Source organism: Erythrolamprus reginae, chromosome 1 (assembly GCF_031021105.1).
Source record: "Erythrolamprus reginae isolate rEryReg1 chromosome 1, rEryReg1.hap1, whole genome shotgun sequence".
Taxonomy (NCBI): domain Eukaryota; kingdom Metazoa; phylum Chordata; class Lepidosauria; order Squamata; family Dipsadidae; genus Erythrolamprus; species Erythrolamprus reginae.
Genome location: NC_091950.1, coordinates 105,343,843 through 105,360,281, shown reverse-complemented (window position 1 = coordinate 105,360,281; position 16,439 = coordinate 105,343,843). Strand labels below are relative to the sequence as shown.

General features: G+C 44.1%; 1 protein-coding gene across 1 annotated transcript in view; it reads right to left on the bottom strand.

Annotated features, from left to right (window-relative positions):
- Nucleotides 1-360: 360 nt before the first annotated feature.
- Nucleotides 361-16,439, bottom strand: part of ABTB2 (ankyrin repeat and BTB domain containing 2) — a 191,216-nt gene continuing 175,137 nt past the window's right edge. Inside the window, exons 14-17 of the mRNA XM_070761369.1 lie at nt 13,304-13,394; nt 7,491-7,559; nt 3,992-4,105; nt 361-1,386 (exon numbers count right to left, since the gene is read on the bottom strand). Of these exons, the coding sequence (XP_070617470.1) occupies nt 1,189-1,386; nt 3,992-4,105; nt 7,491-7,559; nt 13,304-13,394 (472 nt within the window). The 3' untranslated portion in view covers nt 361-1,188. The remainder of the gene's footprint in view (nt 1,387-3,991; nt 4,106-7,490; nt 7,560-13,303; nt 13,395-16,439) is intronic.

The following is a 16,439-nucleotide window of genomic DNA, read 5'->3' as shown; positions in this document are numbered from 1 at the left end:
ATTTACAATGATTTAATATTTAAATTTGAACCCAGTTGGGCCTGATTCACCTACACTAGCTAAAATCCAGTTTAGTGAGTAAGCATGCTATCACATGCAGCAAATGGTGCAGTAGCAGTATTTAAATGTGGCTCTCATCCGAAATGATACAATTCAGGCTGCAGGTGTCGTCTGCATGGAGCTTGATTATTGCTTGCAACTTCCAGTTCTAAAAATTATATGCACGACCATACGGTCTTTCTATACCGAGATCCCTTCAGCTGGAATTCCCCTCGTCATATTTTTTGTGCGTGATGCAGATAATTCCCAGGCGGACGGTGGTCCATAAGCTCCATAAGATCATAAGCACCAGATCAGGCATTTCAGGCAGTTTTTGCTATAATAGCATTGACCAAAGCAAGCCCTAGCCCTTTATATATATATACAGCTATAATGCAGAAACTAGAGAAATTCTATCTGCAGCAACCAGTATCATAGATACCACAGTGTGATGGTCTTAGCGATAATAATTTGCACAAAGATGAGGGTAGCTGTAGATATTAGTGACACCAGGTAATGTTATTTAAAATACAAAAATGGGCATGTTAAAACTGAGGCCAAAATAACCTAGAATCTGTTAGGTAGCATATTATTGCATCTTCAAAACTAGCTTTTTTTTTTTTTTTTAAAGCTTTGGCCCCTACTGAACTTGTACATCTCAGTGGACAAAGAAAAAGCCAGACCTGTTTGTAGCATGGCACTCTGGTGGAATCAGCTAGCCCAATATTAGACCGTTTTGAGTAGCCAAAGTCGAGGAGAAATTGGAATTTCTACATTCATAACCATTTTTTTAAAAAAACAGTCCGTCCTCTGGCTAAATGCCAGCTATGATCCGTGCAGTCTTCTAAACAGTCTTTTGGACACTTAGAAGTGAATTCCCCCCTGAGCTCTCCTTTCGGATGCGTACCTAGCACAATAGCAGCATCCCACCACAGATCCAGCTCATCCGTTTTCAGCTAACACCGTTGTGGCACGTGACCACTTTGCAGAGTTATTTTTTTCTTGCATTTGGATCAGCGTGCTGAGGCGGTGGAAGAGGCACTGTCTTCAGAAGCTGGACGAAGCAGCCACGACGGGCCCAGGATCCCATTTCAGTGCAGTTCAGTGAGCAGGTGCTTTCCTTAACAGCAGGGCCACGGATCATAGCAATTACACCCTTGAAGTCACATAAATGGAATGAAGTCTGCTGGCCAAAGTGGACTGCAAATCCTGGAGGGGATCCAGGCCCTGGACCCTGCTGTTCCTGCCATAGATGAGCTGCCTGAACGCTTCCTGCTGCACCAGGGAGTTCATATGCTTGAGAAAAAAGCCTTCGCAAAACGAGGCCAGCTCTATGGCATTATGGATCTGTAAAAGACAAAGGGATGCTGTGACAAAATACATTTATTTATTTGTTTGTTTGTTTGTTTGTTTATTTATTTATTTATTCATTCATTCATTCATTCCAATACAAATTGAAAGTTAAAGAGAATAAAAACATGTAGTAGTAAATATCAGGGAAAGGATAGAAGAAAAGATATGAGAATAGAATACGTCAATGAAGAATAGAGGAAAAGATATATAAAATATAGGAGGGGCAATTGGACAGGGGACGGAAGGCACACTAGTGCACTTATGCTCGCCCCTTACTGACCTCTAAGGAACCTGGTGGGGTCAATCGTGGATAGCCTAAGGGAAAAATGTTGGGAGTTGACACCATGGAGTCCGGTAATGAGTTCCACGCTTCGACAACTCGATTGCTAAAGTCATATTTTTTACAGTCAGGTTTGGAGCGGTTGATATTAAGTTTGAACCTGTTGCGTGCTCTTCTGTTATTGCGGTTGAAGCTGAAGTAGTCGTTGACAGGCAGGATGTTGCAGCATATGATCTTGTGGGCAAGATGTTAGGCAGCTGTCAATTATCCCCCCTCTCTCCCACCCTTGTTCCCTCCTCCCTCCAAAGGCAGCTTCATCCTGATAGCAAATGCCTGAGAGCATGTTCATCCTGTAGTTAAAAAGTACTGTCTATTTTGTGTGTGTGTGTGTGTTTGTTAGATTTATAGGCTGCCCTTCTCCTCGCTGGCTCAGGGCGGCTTACAAGAATAAAAAAAATAGACAAGATAAAATAGACAAGTAAAAGTAGAATACAATTAAAACAGTAGAAAGAAGATAAAACCCAATATAAAAACAATCACTCATCTCTCATTCATATTCATGGCCGGAGCGAAGCTATCGGTCGTGACCCCCAGTCTTGCTGGCATAAATGTGTTTTTAGCACCTTACAGAATTCAACCATGTTACCAACTGAACAACTGCAGTGATTGCCCCAACAACCGTGGAAAGGTCATCAAATGGAATAAAACTAACAGAAATTTTAGGCTCAGTGGTGCCTACCCACTTTCTGTGTGGCTATTTAAGTGGTTAAAATGCCCCATTTCATTTTAAAGTCTCTTTCCCTGCTGCTTGTTGAGACAAAGTAAAGAAGACTTAAAAGGGAATGAGCAACTGGTCAGTGAAACTGCCAGGGTAATACGGGCAGTCCTTGTCTAGCGACTATCTACAGATACAATAGGGATGGTCAGGCAAGAAAGATGATTAGGGGACTGGAGGCTAAAACATATAAACAATGGTTGCTGGAAATTGGGTATGTCTAGTTTAATGAAAAGAAGGACTAGAGGAGACGTGATAGCAATGTTCCAATATCTCAGAGGCTGCCACAAAGAAGGGGGAGTCAGGCTATTCTCCAAAGCACCTAAAGGCAGGACAAGAAGCAGTGAGTGGAAACTAATCAAGGAGAGACTGGGGAAAAATTTCCTGACAGAACAATTAACCAGTGGAACAACTTGCCTCCAGAAGTTGTGAATTCTCCAACACTGGAAGTTTTTAAGAAGAGATTGGATAACCATTTGTCTGAAATGGTATAGGGCAGTGATGGTGAACCTTTTTTCCCCTTGGGTGCCGAAAGTGCGTGCGCAAACACAATTGCGCCTGCACGAGTGCCCACACCCATAATTCAATGCCTGGGGAGGATGAAAATTGCCTCCCCTGTTCCCCTGGTGGCCCTCTGGAGGCCAGAAACAGCCCATTTCCTAACTTCCGGTGGGCCCAGTAGACCCGTTTTCCAGAGTCTTTCCTGGAGCCTGGGGAAGGCAAAAATGCCATCCCAGAGCCTCTGTGCAAGCCAAAAATCAGCTGGCCAGTGTGCACATGTGTGCTGGAACTGAGCTGGGTCAACTAGCTCATGTACCGGTAGATATGGCTCCGCATGCCACATGTGGTACCTGTGCCATAGGTTCACCATCACCGGTATAGGGTATCCTGCCTGAGGAAGGGGTTGGATTAAAAGATCTCCAAGGTCTCTTCAAACTGTTCTCTTCTCCTCCCCTCCCCTCCATTCGACTCCATTCTATTCTATTGTATCCTACGCTACCCCACTCTATTCTATTTTATTCTTAACCAAATCTCACAATTGATGACCTTCACAAGGAAGACCAAGGAATGCTGAAGGAAGTTCATAAACAGAGTTATGGTTTCACTGCTTTGCTTAACAAGTTGCCACCCCAAATTGTGATTCTTAAATGAGGATTACCCGCAACTGTTCAGTTATAGGAGATTGTAATTAATGTGGAAAAATGATTACTGTGTTCCAGAGAATGCATAGTTTTAGCAGTCCAACAAATTTGAGGCATGTAAGATGGGTCTTACAAAGAAGAGAAATTACTGATGTAAACCCAAGTGAGAGAGGTTAGTTCCCAAGCCTGGCTCTTCGAATTCAGCTGCCACCCATGGAATTGTTTATTATTTTGCAATACTTGGCTTCCCCATATAAAATAGGGGACCCTTTCCTAAGACTGGCCGCCTATAAGACCTTTTATTGGTTTTCATCTTCTGATGCATTTAAGGCCGTTTTTCCAATTTCTCTCCTCGGATCTGGCATTCTTATACAGGGAAGTTGACGAGAATGTCATCTTTACCTTGGCATATTTATAGATGTGAACACAGCTTTCAGTATTGATGGTTTGAGCACACAATATCTCACAGTAGCGCTGGAGGCCGTCCAACTGGAATAAACTTGCAGCTGAGAGCAACTGGCCGGGGATGAAAGAGGAAGGCATTATTTGAACATTCTACTCATTCCATTGACATGCAATATCTCTGGGTCACCCTGGAGCTGAAGTCCAGTGGGTGACATGCAGAGGAAAAAATACCTTAAAATGTAACACATCTTAATAATGAAAAATCCCAGTGTATATTAAAAAAAACAAATGAATGAATTTTTAGAACTACCGGGAAGAAAATGCAGACTGGGCCTCACTGTCTCATTTATTGTAATCTCGCTTGAGAGGGCCCTTTCACAAGGATGTCAATGTTCACGTAGGAGGAGAAATTTTGCAGCCCTATAAATTCCAGGGGTGATTTCAAAATCTGTCTTTGCACCATAGTTTTTGTCTCGATTTATCAATTCAAATTGTTAAAGGCATATCTCTGAGCCACAGAGATACACTTGTAATCATGGGGGATTAGGTAATACCTCCAAACTGCATTTTCCTCCAAAATTCAGAATGCTTAATTGAGGAATTTTATACCCTAATAATGCCCCTGTCCAAGATCACTGGGATGGGAAGTTTTCTATATGATGACATATAGTTTCCTTCAGATCAACATCAAATCCTGGATATGTCCACAATTGTGTCAACACGTCTGTATGTTTGCAACAATGTGACTGTGGTTTGTCACTGTTGCCTTCTGGGATATTTTTTTACCTTTCCATTGTATCTTACTGTCCCCATTTATTTGTAATCACTTCCTGTGTACATATCCATGTTTATACTTATACCTGTTATCTTGTATATGTTTGACAAACTAAATAAATAAAATCTTTCACCCAAGTATCTGCATAGTTTTATTATAATTCATCGTCCTTATTTTTTCAAGACTACAGCTTGTCAGTGCTGTAAATTATTAAAAACAGTATGAAAGGCTATCAACATTGTTTTATTTATTTATTTCCTGCATTTATTAATTTTATAAACAATTCAAGCAAAACATTCACAATACTCCTTCCTCTTCCTATTTTCCCCACAATGATCCTGTGAGCTGGGTTAGATTGAGTAACTGGCCCAAGATAGCTTTCATGCCAAAGGCAAGGCTAGAACTCACAGTCTCCTGGTTTTTAGTCTGGGGCCTTCAATATCTACACCAGTGTTTCCCAACCTTTTTTGAGCCGCGGCACATTATTCACATTTAGAAAATTCTGGGGAACATTGAGCGGGGAGGGGAGGGGGGCTAAAAAAAGTTTGGACAAAAAAAATCTCTCTTCCTCCATTTTGCTCTATTTCTCTCTCTCTCCCTCTTTCTCTCTCTCCCTTCCTTCCTCTTTCTTTCCCCCTCTCTCCATCTCTTTGTTTCTCCCTTCCTTCCTCTCTTTTTTGCCCTCCTTCTCTCTCCCTCCTTCCCTCCCTCTATGTCTTTCCCTCACCCTCCTTCCCCCTCTTTCTCCCTCTCTCTTTCTCTCTCTCCCTCTCCTGCTATCTCTTTCTCTCTCTTTCTCTCCCCCCTCTCTTTCTCTTTCCCTCTCTTGCTATCTCTTTCTCTCTCTTTCTCTCCCCCTCTCTCCCTCTTTCTCTCTCTTCCTCTCCTGCTATCTCTTTCTCTCTCTTTCTCTCCCCCTCTCTCCCTCTCTTTCTCTCTCTCCCTCTCCTGCTATCTCTTTCTCTCTCTTTCTCTCCCCCCTCTCTCCCTTTCTTTCTCTCTCTCCCTCTCCTGCTATCTCTTTCTCTCTCTCCCTCTCCTGCTATCTCTTTCTCTCTCTCCCTCTCCCTCCCTCTCTCTCTCCCTCTCTTGCTATCTCTTTCTCTCTCTTTCTCTCTCTTTCTCTCCCCCCCTCTCCCTCCCTCTCTTGCTATCTCTTTCTCTCCCCCCTCTCTCCCTCTCTCTTTCTCTCAGCAGCCGCAGCGGGTAGTAGCCGTGGGGCGGCGGCAAGGTCGTCAGCTGTGAGGCGGAGCTCCGGAACGGAGGCACCGACGGCGGCAGGCAAGTGCCAGCCATGCAATTCTAGCATGTCCAGCCGCCGCCGTCTGTCCCTCTGTTCTGGAGCTCTGCCTCACAGCTGACCACTCTGCCGCTGCCCCACGGCTACTACCCGCTGCGGCTGCCGCCGCCATCACCCTCCCGCTGTGCACCGCCCTTCCGCTGCCGCTACCCTCCCACCAGGCCCCAAAGCTCACCTGCTGCAGCCGCCAGGGAAGCTCCAGCCGGGCGGGGCGCTGCAGTTGCCAGAAAACTTGGAAGGCACTAAGAAGGAAGCTCAGCTTCCGTTCTCACAACTTTTTGCTCTTTACAAAAAGTTTCGAGACCAGAAGCTGAGCTGCTTTCTTCGTGGCACACCTGACCGTGTCTCGCGGCACACCAGTGTGCCGCGGCACACCAGTTGGGAAACACTGATCTACACTAACCATCTCTTTCTTGGTACTATGTAAAACAATTCCAATCTTCCTACAAGGGTAAAAAAACAACAACATTGTAACTAGTAATCCCCAGAGATATTACAAAGATATTGCAATGGTGTGATGGCTGCATTTCATGTGTATGTGAAACTCTGCAGTTTAACTAAGCTCTTCAAGCTGTAACTCTGTTGTTCCACCACAGGTCCCAAGGCCTTATATTTACATCTACGTGCCTGGCTCAGAGGTCTCATCTTTCTTGCTACCTCAGCATGGTGAAGACTAAGTTCCTTATCTTTTTTCTCAAGGTTATTTCTACTTGATTATTTCCAATATCTGTCATTACTTTAGCCTTGGAGCTTATCTTTAATCCCCTCTGCTTTACACTTCACATTTTATAATACTCCCGTTAATCTCAAAGCTGCCAGAGGGAGCACAGATTGTTCCTCTTTTTTCTTGACCACTACACCATTTTCTTCTTTTTGTCTGTCCCACACATAGTTCAGCACTGCAGACTATCTCCAAACAAATCAACAGCAACATCACTGGTGGTAATGAATGGCTTGAGATAACAATTTCAAACTTTAGCAAGTTGGGGGATGCTGAAGTAAATTAAGAGCACTATTCATTCATACATCAATTTATATCCTGTTTTTCCACCCAGAGAATCTCTCTGGAATTTCTTGGAATCCAAGTTCCTTATTCAATCTACTGTCAGGTTCGGGATCTACATAACAAGAAACCACTCAACAATCAAGAAACAGGGTTGTAGCTATTTATCTTCAGCGTAACTATAAATCTGTCTAGAATATTTCCATCACTTTTCCAGCAATCAAAGTAATTTTTGTGCTGTTTTGATTTGCAAACGGATTGGATGAATAGTTAAAATCTGTTTGCAAATCAAAACAGCAAAAAAATTCTGTAAGTTCATTTACTGAATGGGAAGACGAGTGTTCCTGCAATTAGCACCGCTTCTGCAATGAGGACACATTAGTCATAGGTCAAAAATCAATCAGAGGCAAATGCTCACCTCTAATATATCAGCTATGGGGATTTCCATGGCTTCCATTCCTCCATAATATAAATACTGCATAATCATCTATAAGAAGAAAGGTAGAACATTAGGAAGCCTGTAGAAACCTTCCACCACTGAAATGAAAGCCAATGCAACATTAACCCTCCCTTAAAAGATGATCTATAATGTTTGATGTTATGTATGTTGACGTTAGCAAGATTACTTTATGCACAGAAATGGAAGGACACTTTGATTATCATAATGGATGGAATGGCTGCAAAAGTTGATGGAGTTAGCAGAGATGGCTAAATTGACTGCTTTGATTAAAGAAAAAAAAATTCTATTCTTTGGGACCTTGTGTTTGAGGTCGGAAAAAATATTTTACTGATTTGTTGTTATAGAAATGGCTTGTTTATACTATTACGTAAAAGTAAAAAGTTGAAGTTTGATGCTATTATTTTATTCTACTGCACCAAAGGGAGTGAGAAGTCACATGTCTTTTATTTCTTTTTCCATTTTCCCCTATACATTTCCCTTAATAATAATAATAACAACAAAGTTGGAAGGGACCTTGGAGGTCTTCTAATCCAACCCCCTGCTTAGGCAGGAAACCATACACTACTTCAGACAGATGGTTATCCAACATCTGCTTAAACACATTCAATGTTGGGGCATTCACAACTTCTGGAGGCAAGTTCTTCCACTGATCAACCATACTGACTGTCAGGAAATTTCTCCTTAGTTCTAAGTTACTTCTCTCCTTTAGTTTCCACCAATTGCTTCTTGTTCTACCTTCAGGTGCTTTAGAGAATAGGTTGACTCCTTCTTTGCAGCAACCCCTGAGATATTGGAACACTGCTATCATGTCTCCCCTGGTTCTTCTTTTCATTAAACTAGCCATGCCCAGTTCCTGCAACTGTTCTATGTTTTAGCCTCCAGTCCAGTCCTCTAATCATCTTTGTTGCTCTTGTCTGCACTTTTTCTAGAGCAGGGGTCCCCAAACTTTTTACACAGGGGGCCAGTTCACTGTCCCTCAGACTGTTGGAGGGCCGGACTATTAAAAAAACGTGTGAACAAATCCCTATGCACACTGCACATACATTATTTAAAGTAAAAAACAAAATGGGAACAAATACAATATTTAATATTTATTCTTCCTCTTTCTCTCTCTCTCCCTTTCTCTCTGTCCTTCTGTCTTTCTAGTTCTCTCTCTTTCTCTCTGTCCTCTCTCTCTTTTTCTCTCTTCTCTCTTTCTCTCACTCACTCTCTTTATATCTCTCCCTCTTTCTCTCTCCCTCTCTCTGTCTCCTCCTTTCTCTCTCTCTCCCTTTCTATCTCTCCTCTTGCTTTCTCTCTCCCTCTCTATCTTTCCCTCTTTCTCTCCCCCCTCTCTCTTTCTTTCTCTCTCTCTTCCCTTTCTCTCACTCACTCTCTTTCTCTCTCCCTCTTTCTCTCTACCTTTCTTTCTCTTTCTCTCTCTCCCTTTCTCTGTCCCTCTTTCTTTCTCTCTGTCCCTCTCTTTCTTTTTCTCTGTCCCTCTCTTTCTTTCTCTCTGTCCCTTTCTTTCTCTGTCCCTCTCTATCTTTCTCTCTGTCCCTCTTTCTTTCTCTCTGTCCCTCTCTTTCTTACTCTCTGTCCCTCTTTCTTTCTGTCTGTCTTCCTTTCTCTCTGTCCCTCTCTTTCTTTCTCTCTGTCCCTCTCTTTCTTTCTCTCTGTCCCTCTTTCTTTCTCTCTGTCCCTCTCTTTCTTTCTCTCTGTCCCTTTCTTTCTCTCTGTCCCTCTCTATCTTTCTCTCTGTCCCTCTTTCTTTCTCTCTGTCCCTCTCTTCCTTACTCTCTGTCCCTCTTTCTTTCTCTCTGTCTCTTTCTTTCTCTCTGTCCCTCTCTTTCTTTCTCTCTGTCCCTCTTTCTTTCTCTCTGTCCCTCTCTTTCTTACTCTCTGTCCCTCTTTTTCTTACTCTCTGTCCCTCTTTCTTTCTCTCTGTCTCTTTCTTTCTCTCTGTCCCTCTCTTTCTTTCTCTCTGTCCCTCTCTTTCTTTCTCTCTGTCCCTCTTTCTTTCTCTCTGTCCCTCTCTTTCTTTCTCTCTCTTATCTCTGTGTGGGGGGGAGGCGGCTGCTTGAAAACCCCTGACCTCCATCGCCTCCCCCCCACGGCACAAGGCGAGCACACCTCGCCGCTGACACAGGCGCCGGGGACTGCCCTGTCCCCCTGTGCAAAACTACGCAGCCCCAGATCGCTCGCTTCTCCAGCCAGCAAAGCCGACTGCCCGGCTTTGCTGGCTGATGCAGGAAAGGAAAGCGTCACATTTAAAAAGCACGCCACTTTCTGGGACTGCGGCGCCGTGGTGGCCTTCAAGCGCGGCCCTTCGCAGCGCACCACCACCCTTTCCTGCAGGAAGAGATCGGGCACTTTACCGGGAGGTGGGGGCCGGACGCTGGGTGCCGGGGAGGGCGAAGGAGTGGACGCGCCTCTCAGCTGCAGAGCGGAACGGGGGGTGGAGATCAGCAGCGGAGTCCGGCGTTGGGGGCCTGGGGCCATGCGGGACCGCTCATCCAGGCTTGCCGGTCCACGCGCGCCTGGATGAGCGGTCCCGCATGGCCCCAGCGCCGGACTCCGCTGCTGATCTCCACCCCCGTTCCGCTCTGCAGCTGAGAGGTGCGTCCACTCCTTCGCCCTCCCCGGCACCCAGCGTCCGGCCCCACGCCGCCTCCACCTCCCAGTAAAGTGCCCGATCTCTTCCTGCATGAACGGGTGGTGGGGCGCCGAGAAGGGGCCGCGCTTGAAGGCCACCACGGCGCCGCACTCCCAGAAAGTGGCGTGCTTTTTAAATGTGACGCTTTCCTTCCCTGCATCAGCCAGCAAAGCCAGGCAGTTGGCTTTGCTGGCTGGAGAAGCGAGCGGTCTGGGGCTGCGTAGTTTTGCGCAGTGGGGACAGGGGGACAGGGCAGTCCCCGGCGCCTGTGTCAGCGGCGAGGTGTGCTCGCCTTGTGCCGTGTGGGGGGAGGCGGTGGAGGTCAGGGGTTTTCAAGCAGCCGCCTCCCCCCCACACCCAAACTTGAATTTTGCGTCCACTCACCGCGGAGGAGGAGGGGAGGAGGAGGTGGAGAGGCAAGGGGGCGGGGAGGAAAGCGGGCCTGCAATTGGCCAATTTCTTTCTCGCCTTTAGGGAGAGGAACTGTTGCTGCTCTGCCATAGGGCAGCAACAGTTTCTCTCCCTAAAGGCGACAAAGGAAGGGGCCAATTGCAGTCCCGCTTTCCTCCCCGCCTCCTTGCCTCTCCACCTTCTCCTCGCTGAACAGCCGACCGTGGTGAGTTGACAGGAGATTCGGGAGCTTATTTTATCGACCAGTAAAATCTCGTGAGCTTGCCACGGGCCGGTTAAAAGACCTCGTTGGGCCGCATCCGGCCCGCGGGCCGTAGTTTGGGGACCGCTGTTCTAGAGTCTCAATATCCTTTTTGCATTGTGGTGACCAAACCCGAATGAAGTATTCCAAATGTGGCCTTACCAAGGCATTATAAAGTAGTATTAATTCTTTACGTGATCTTGATTCTATCCTTCTGTTAATGCAGCCTAGAATTGTGTTGGCTTTTCCTTTCCTTTCCCTCTTTTCCTATTTTCTTTTGTATTTTTGTATAAGATTGAGCCTAATGATGGACAGATTTGCAAAGTTAACAAACTCTGGTCAACAGAATCCTAAATGCTTCTGACTTCACCTAGTTCAGGGGTCAGCAACCTGTAGCTCGGGAGCTGCATGTGGCTCTTTCATTCCTCAGCTGCAGCTTCCTGTCGCCAGTCAGCTCCACAATTGATAGGGCTTTCAGTTAAGACAGGTAGAGGAAAAAGAACGCTGCTCAAAGAGGAGACTCTATAGTGGGGAAACCAGACTTCCGGTTGGTAGAGGAAAAAGGATGCCATGCTAAGAAGAGACTCTATGGTGAGAAGACCAGACTTCCAATCAGCTCCAAAATTGAATGAGGGCCTTCTGGTTAGGACTTTGAGTGTTTAAGGTTGCTGACCCCTGACCTAGTTCAATGCAATATAACTACAGCAGCAAAGGTGCTTTCCCTGCCCCTGAAAGCCAACTGGACTTGGGGGTGGGAGGAAGAACTTTTTGCACAAACATGACCTGGATGATTGAGTATCTCCATAGACCTATAATTAAACCCATATAACCCAAATGCAAATATATACGTACATACATTCATACGTGCATACCGGGGCGGATTTCTATTATGGTAGCTACAGGTGTGCTGTGCAGCTTTAGTCATCTTGTGTGCATGCACGCACTATGTGCACCACGCCCCCAGAGTGTTTTTGCTTCTGTGCATGTGCAGGAAACAAAAATGCACTGAAATCTCATGAGGGGATGTGTGTGTAACAGAGATTTTGGCAGATATTTTGGCTTTAACGCATGTGTCCCCCTTGTGAGATTTTGCTTCTGTGCATAAAGCAAAAACTATGAAAAATTGAAGAAAAAAGATGGCGGCGCCCATAGGACTGGCACCGGAGCAGTCATGCGCAAATTGCACAATCTGGCAGCCGATACTGGTCTGCAGTCGCACGAATTCCAGCGGCCGATAAGGTCCCACAGAGTTGGCCTTCTCCAGGTCCCGTCGACTAAACAATGTCGTCTGGCGGGCCCCAGGGGAAGAGCCTTCTCTGTGGTTGCCCCGGCCCTCTGGAATCAAATCCCCCCGGAGATTAGAACTGTTCCCACCCTCTTTATCTTCCGTAAACTACTTAAGACCCACCCATGCTGCCAGGCATGGAGGATTTGAGACATCTTTCCCCCAGGCTTATTATAATTTATGTTTGGTATGTATGTGCTGTTTGGTTTTTAATTATGATGGGGTTTTTAGTTTTTTAATATTAGATTTGTGCCATTATAATATTGTTTTTATCGTTGTTGTGAGCCGCCCCGAGTCTTCGGAGAGGGGCGGTATACAAATCTAATAAATTATTATTATTATTATTATTATCATCATCATCATCATCATCATCATCATCATCATCATCATTATTATTATTATTATTATTACCGCACTGGTAGCAACCCATCCCTGATACATACATACATAAACACACGCACATACACACAGAGAGTGTTGAGGACAACCAACTGATTCTTTTGATAGTTCTAAATAGTATCTTTTCAAGGTTTCTAGCTTTTACATTTTTTTTCAGCTTGCTCTGTAAAAAGCAAAACTAGAGAGTGGAATATGCTGCTGTGTATTAAGATTCTACTGATCTATTTTTTCCATGTCAAAGTCAGCTTTATTTATTGACTTTTGACAACATTCCACATCCTAGGTTATGTATCTATTTAAAAATATTCCATATTCAAGTTTTGGGGTTTCTTTTTTTTTTTAACAGGAAAGCCTCATAAGCCTTCAATTGCTTAAGTGGATTTAATACAAAGCCAGCAAGATTTTTTTTGCTCTATTCATATTTAATTTGTTTAACAGAGCATGAAAATTATGCCTGGGAAGCTTTGGTTACTATCCATGGAATATACTTTTTCTAAGTAAAATGACTATTCTTCAATATGTGCTTGCCTCTCAGGAACACTTAGAATGGAAAAAAATGAACTTTGGGTGGATCTGGCCTAGCTGATTAAAAACAAACAGGTAGGGTTTGTACTGTTGCTGCTGATTTGGCTTCAACTCATGAACATAAGCATAACCACTCTATTTAGTCAGAGTTAATCATTGCTTTCTTATTGTGCAAATGTGCTAAGTATCAGAAGATAAAGGCGTTCAAAACCACAGCTCCACATTTCAGTGTCAAACAATGGAAAGAATAAACTGAACTATTCTTTGAAACCCACCTTGAAGATATTATATCTCATGTCACTAATTTCCACAATCTTATTGCCTTGACTGTCTTGTCCTGTTTTACTGGTCACCAGAGTCTTAAATCTGTGAAAACAAGCAGAGGTGATTTCTTAGGAGGTTTTAAAAGATTATTTGCTTGCATTATGTTTTAACTGATAAAGTATAAATATGCCTTTCCACCAGCCCACCCAACTCAATTTTTTGAATTTTTAAGATCATGAGCTTTCCCAGCAAAAGCTTCCTGCAAAACCAAAACAAAAAAACTAAATAACAAAACAAACCTAACTTATTGAAGAATTCTGATTCTAACTATCTGACATTGAAAACCAGACTTTCTTCAAGCATAGGAAAGTAGTTGCAGGAATCCAGCTCAGATTTAATTTGAAACTAAATTGAAAAATAGGAACCAGGGATGATGATTATAATGATATCCCAGCACTGGACATGTATAAACTGCATTTGTAGTTAATTATAATAAAACAACATTGTAATTCACATACATCCAGCAAATATATGTGTTGTGTCACTGTAAAACTGTTTTGTGTACCATTCCAAGAATGCAATTTTAAATTCACTAGAACAAATATTGATGTAAACTTACCTACACTTTTGGTTGTACCATGCCACAATTCCTAGGTTTTCACATTTTGTTTATCTCACAATGGTGCAATTTATGCTTAGTTATTGGCAGAAATCCAATTAAATCTAAAATCTACAAGATCCTGATCAGCAATTACTCTATTGTGCAGAAATCTGCAGGAACCAACTTATAATATTATGTCTTCTGGACTGGGTAGGTTTCTTTAGGAGTGACTAATTTCAAGGAGACGGAGAAATTTACAAAGCCCAGGACAGAAATGAAGTTCCCCTGGGTCCAAGACTTAATAAGCCAAGAGGGACAAGATTAAGCAAGTGAGAGGTCACTGAGGCTTGGCCTATATTTTATTTATACAGTATTCTCATATTTCAGTTGTCGGCATGCTTTCGCTAATAACTGAGTATACGTAGGTGGAGCTGAGCACTTCCATAAAAGGAAGAACACTTAGTGCAGATTTTAGTAAAAATGAATATAGACAAGTTGATCTTTCAAATATCTCAAAGAGAAGCTGCAAAGAAGCTACAGAGAAAAGAAGCTACAGAGTATTCTATCACTTCTTGTCTAGAGTCAGAATGCAACTGGTTTCTAACTCCATGGACAATATTGATATACTAATGTAAATAGTGGTAATAAAGAACTCTTAAAGTGAATCAAATCTCTTATATTATTATTACTACTACTAGTTTAAAAATGTGCACATTTAAATTAACATATGACTTCTAATCTTTCATGTTTCTGCCTGGAAGCAGTGGGAAAAGTTCCTTTTTATCCATTCTGGGCTTGTAAATATTGTAAATCTATTCTCCAGCCTCACTTGAATGGTTAATGAGTGATGTGGACTCATTCTTGTCATTTGTCTGACCTGGGTCCAAGCACAATCCCCTACCGCATCTCCCGTTTTGAAATTTGGGATTGGGGTATAATTTTTGTATGCCGTACAGGATGGTGTTAATTGCACTTGTAGATGACCTCTGGAAGGTTTGGGATGGTTGTGGTGAACGTATCTTAACCTTCCTTGAGATAACTTCTGCTATCATGGTTATAGTATCCTTCAAGAGTGGCTTTGATGTTTCAAAGGGAAAGATATGATGTTGGGGTGGTTTTCGTCCTTGCTCTATGGCCATGATGGCGATCCTATGGCATGAGTGACAGAAGTGGCACGCAGAGCCCTCTTTGCAGGCACATGAGCCACTGGTCAGTTCACTTCTGCGCATGTGTGAGTGCCCCCTGCTGGCCAGCTGATTTTCAGGTCATACAAGCTCATGCTTTCTTCTCACTTTCTGCAGCTGGTGCCTACCCAGATCTCTGGAGATTTCACGTCAGTGCTGTTTGGGCCTGCAAGGCTTTCCCTCCCCAATTCCAAATGGAAACTCCCCCCCAACTCTGTTTTGGGAAAGAGGCTTCCCCCTCCCCCAGTTCACCTGATGGACCCAAAGGACTTTCAGAAGGCCCTTGAGGTTTTATCGGACTCACTTGTACACAGTTCGGCAGAGTCCCTTGCCGCTGCCTGGAATAAGAGCTCAGGTGGCACAGCAGGTAGAGTGCAGTACTGCAGGCAACTAAAGCTGACTGCTAGATCTGCAGATCAGCAATTCAAATCTCATCACCGGCTCACAGTTGACTCAGCCTTCCCTTCCTTCCGAGGTGGGTAAAATGAGGACCCAGATTGTGGGGGTAATATGCTGGCTTTGTCAAAAAAGTACTATTTCTAACATGTTGTGAGCCAGTGTTTCCCAACCTTGGCAACTTGAAGGTATTTGGACTTCAACTCCCAGAATTCCCCAGCCAGCTAACGCTGGCTGGGGAATTCTGGGAGTTGAAGTCCAGATATCTTCAAGTTGCCAAGGTTGGGAAACACTGTTGTAAGCCACCCTGAGTCTAAGAAGAAAGGCGGCATAAAAAAAATCGAAATTGAATTGAGCTCCATTTTGGGAAAGAGGCTTTTCCCTCCACAGCTCTGTTTGGGGATGGGAATCTTTCCCCCTTTCCCACTGCTGTTTTGGGATGTGATGCCAAACCAGGGGGGGGGGCATGTGCCTGCATACACGGTGGGTCACCCACACATCTCCAGGGGGAGGTACATGTGGGAGGAGCACTGCATTATGTGTGAGGGCACTCGCGCACCTGCAACAGTGCACGCGCACACACTTTTGGCACCTGATAGGGAAAATGTTCTCCATTACTACTCTATGGCCTTCTCCATTCAGTGTAAGTGAGGGGAAAGATGTAACTTGAAGATCCCACTTTGCATGGTTTTTTAGAACTCTATTCTCCTTTGACTCCTCTATAACATCTACATACAAGCAACTCCTCAAATACAGTGGTACCTCGGCATACGAGTTTAATTCGTTCCAGACCCGAGCTCGTAAGTCAATCAACTTGTATCTCGAACAAATGCTTTTAGACTTTGTTTTCCACGCCGAGATAACCGGAAGCAAGGAGATTCTTGCGCCAACTAGCGGACGCTCGGCTCGTATCCCGAATTTGAGCTCAGGTGTCGAACAGAAATTTTGCTTGCGTTGCGGTTCGTA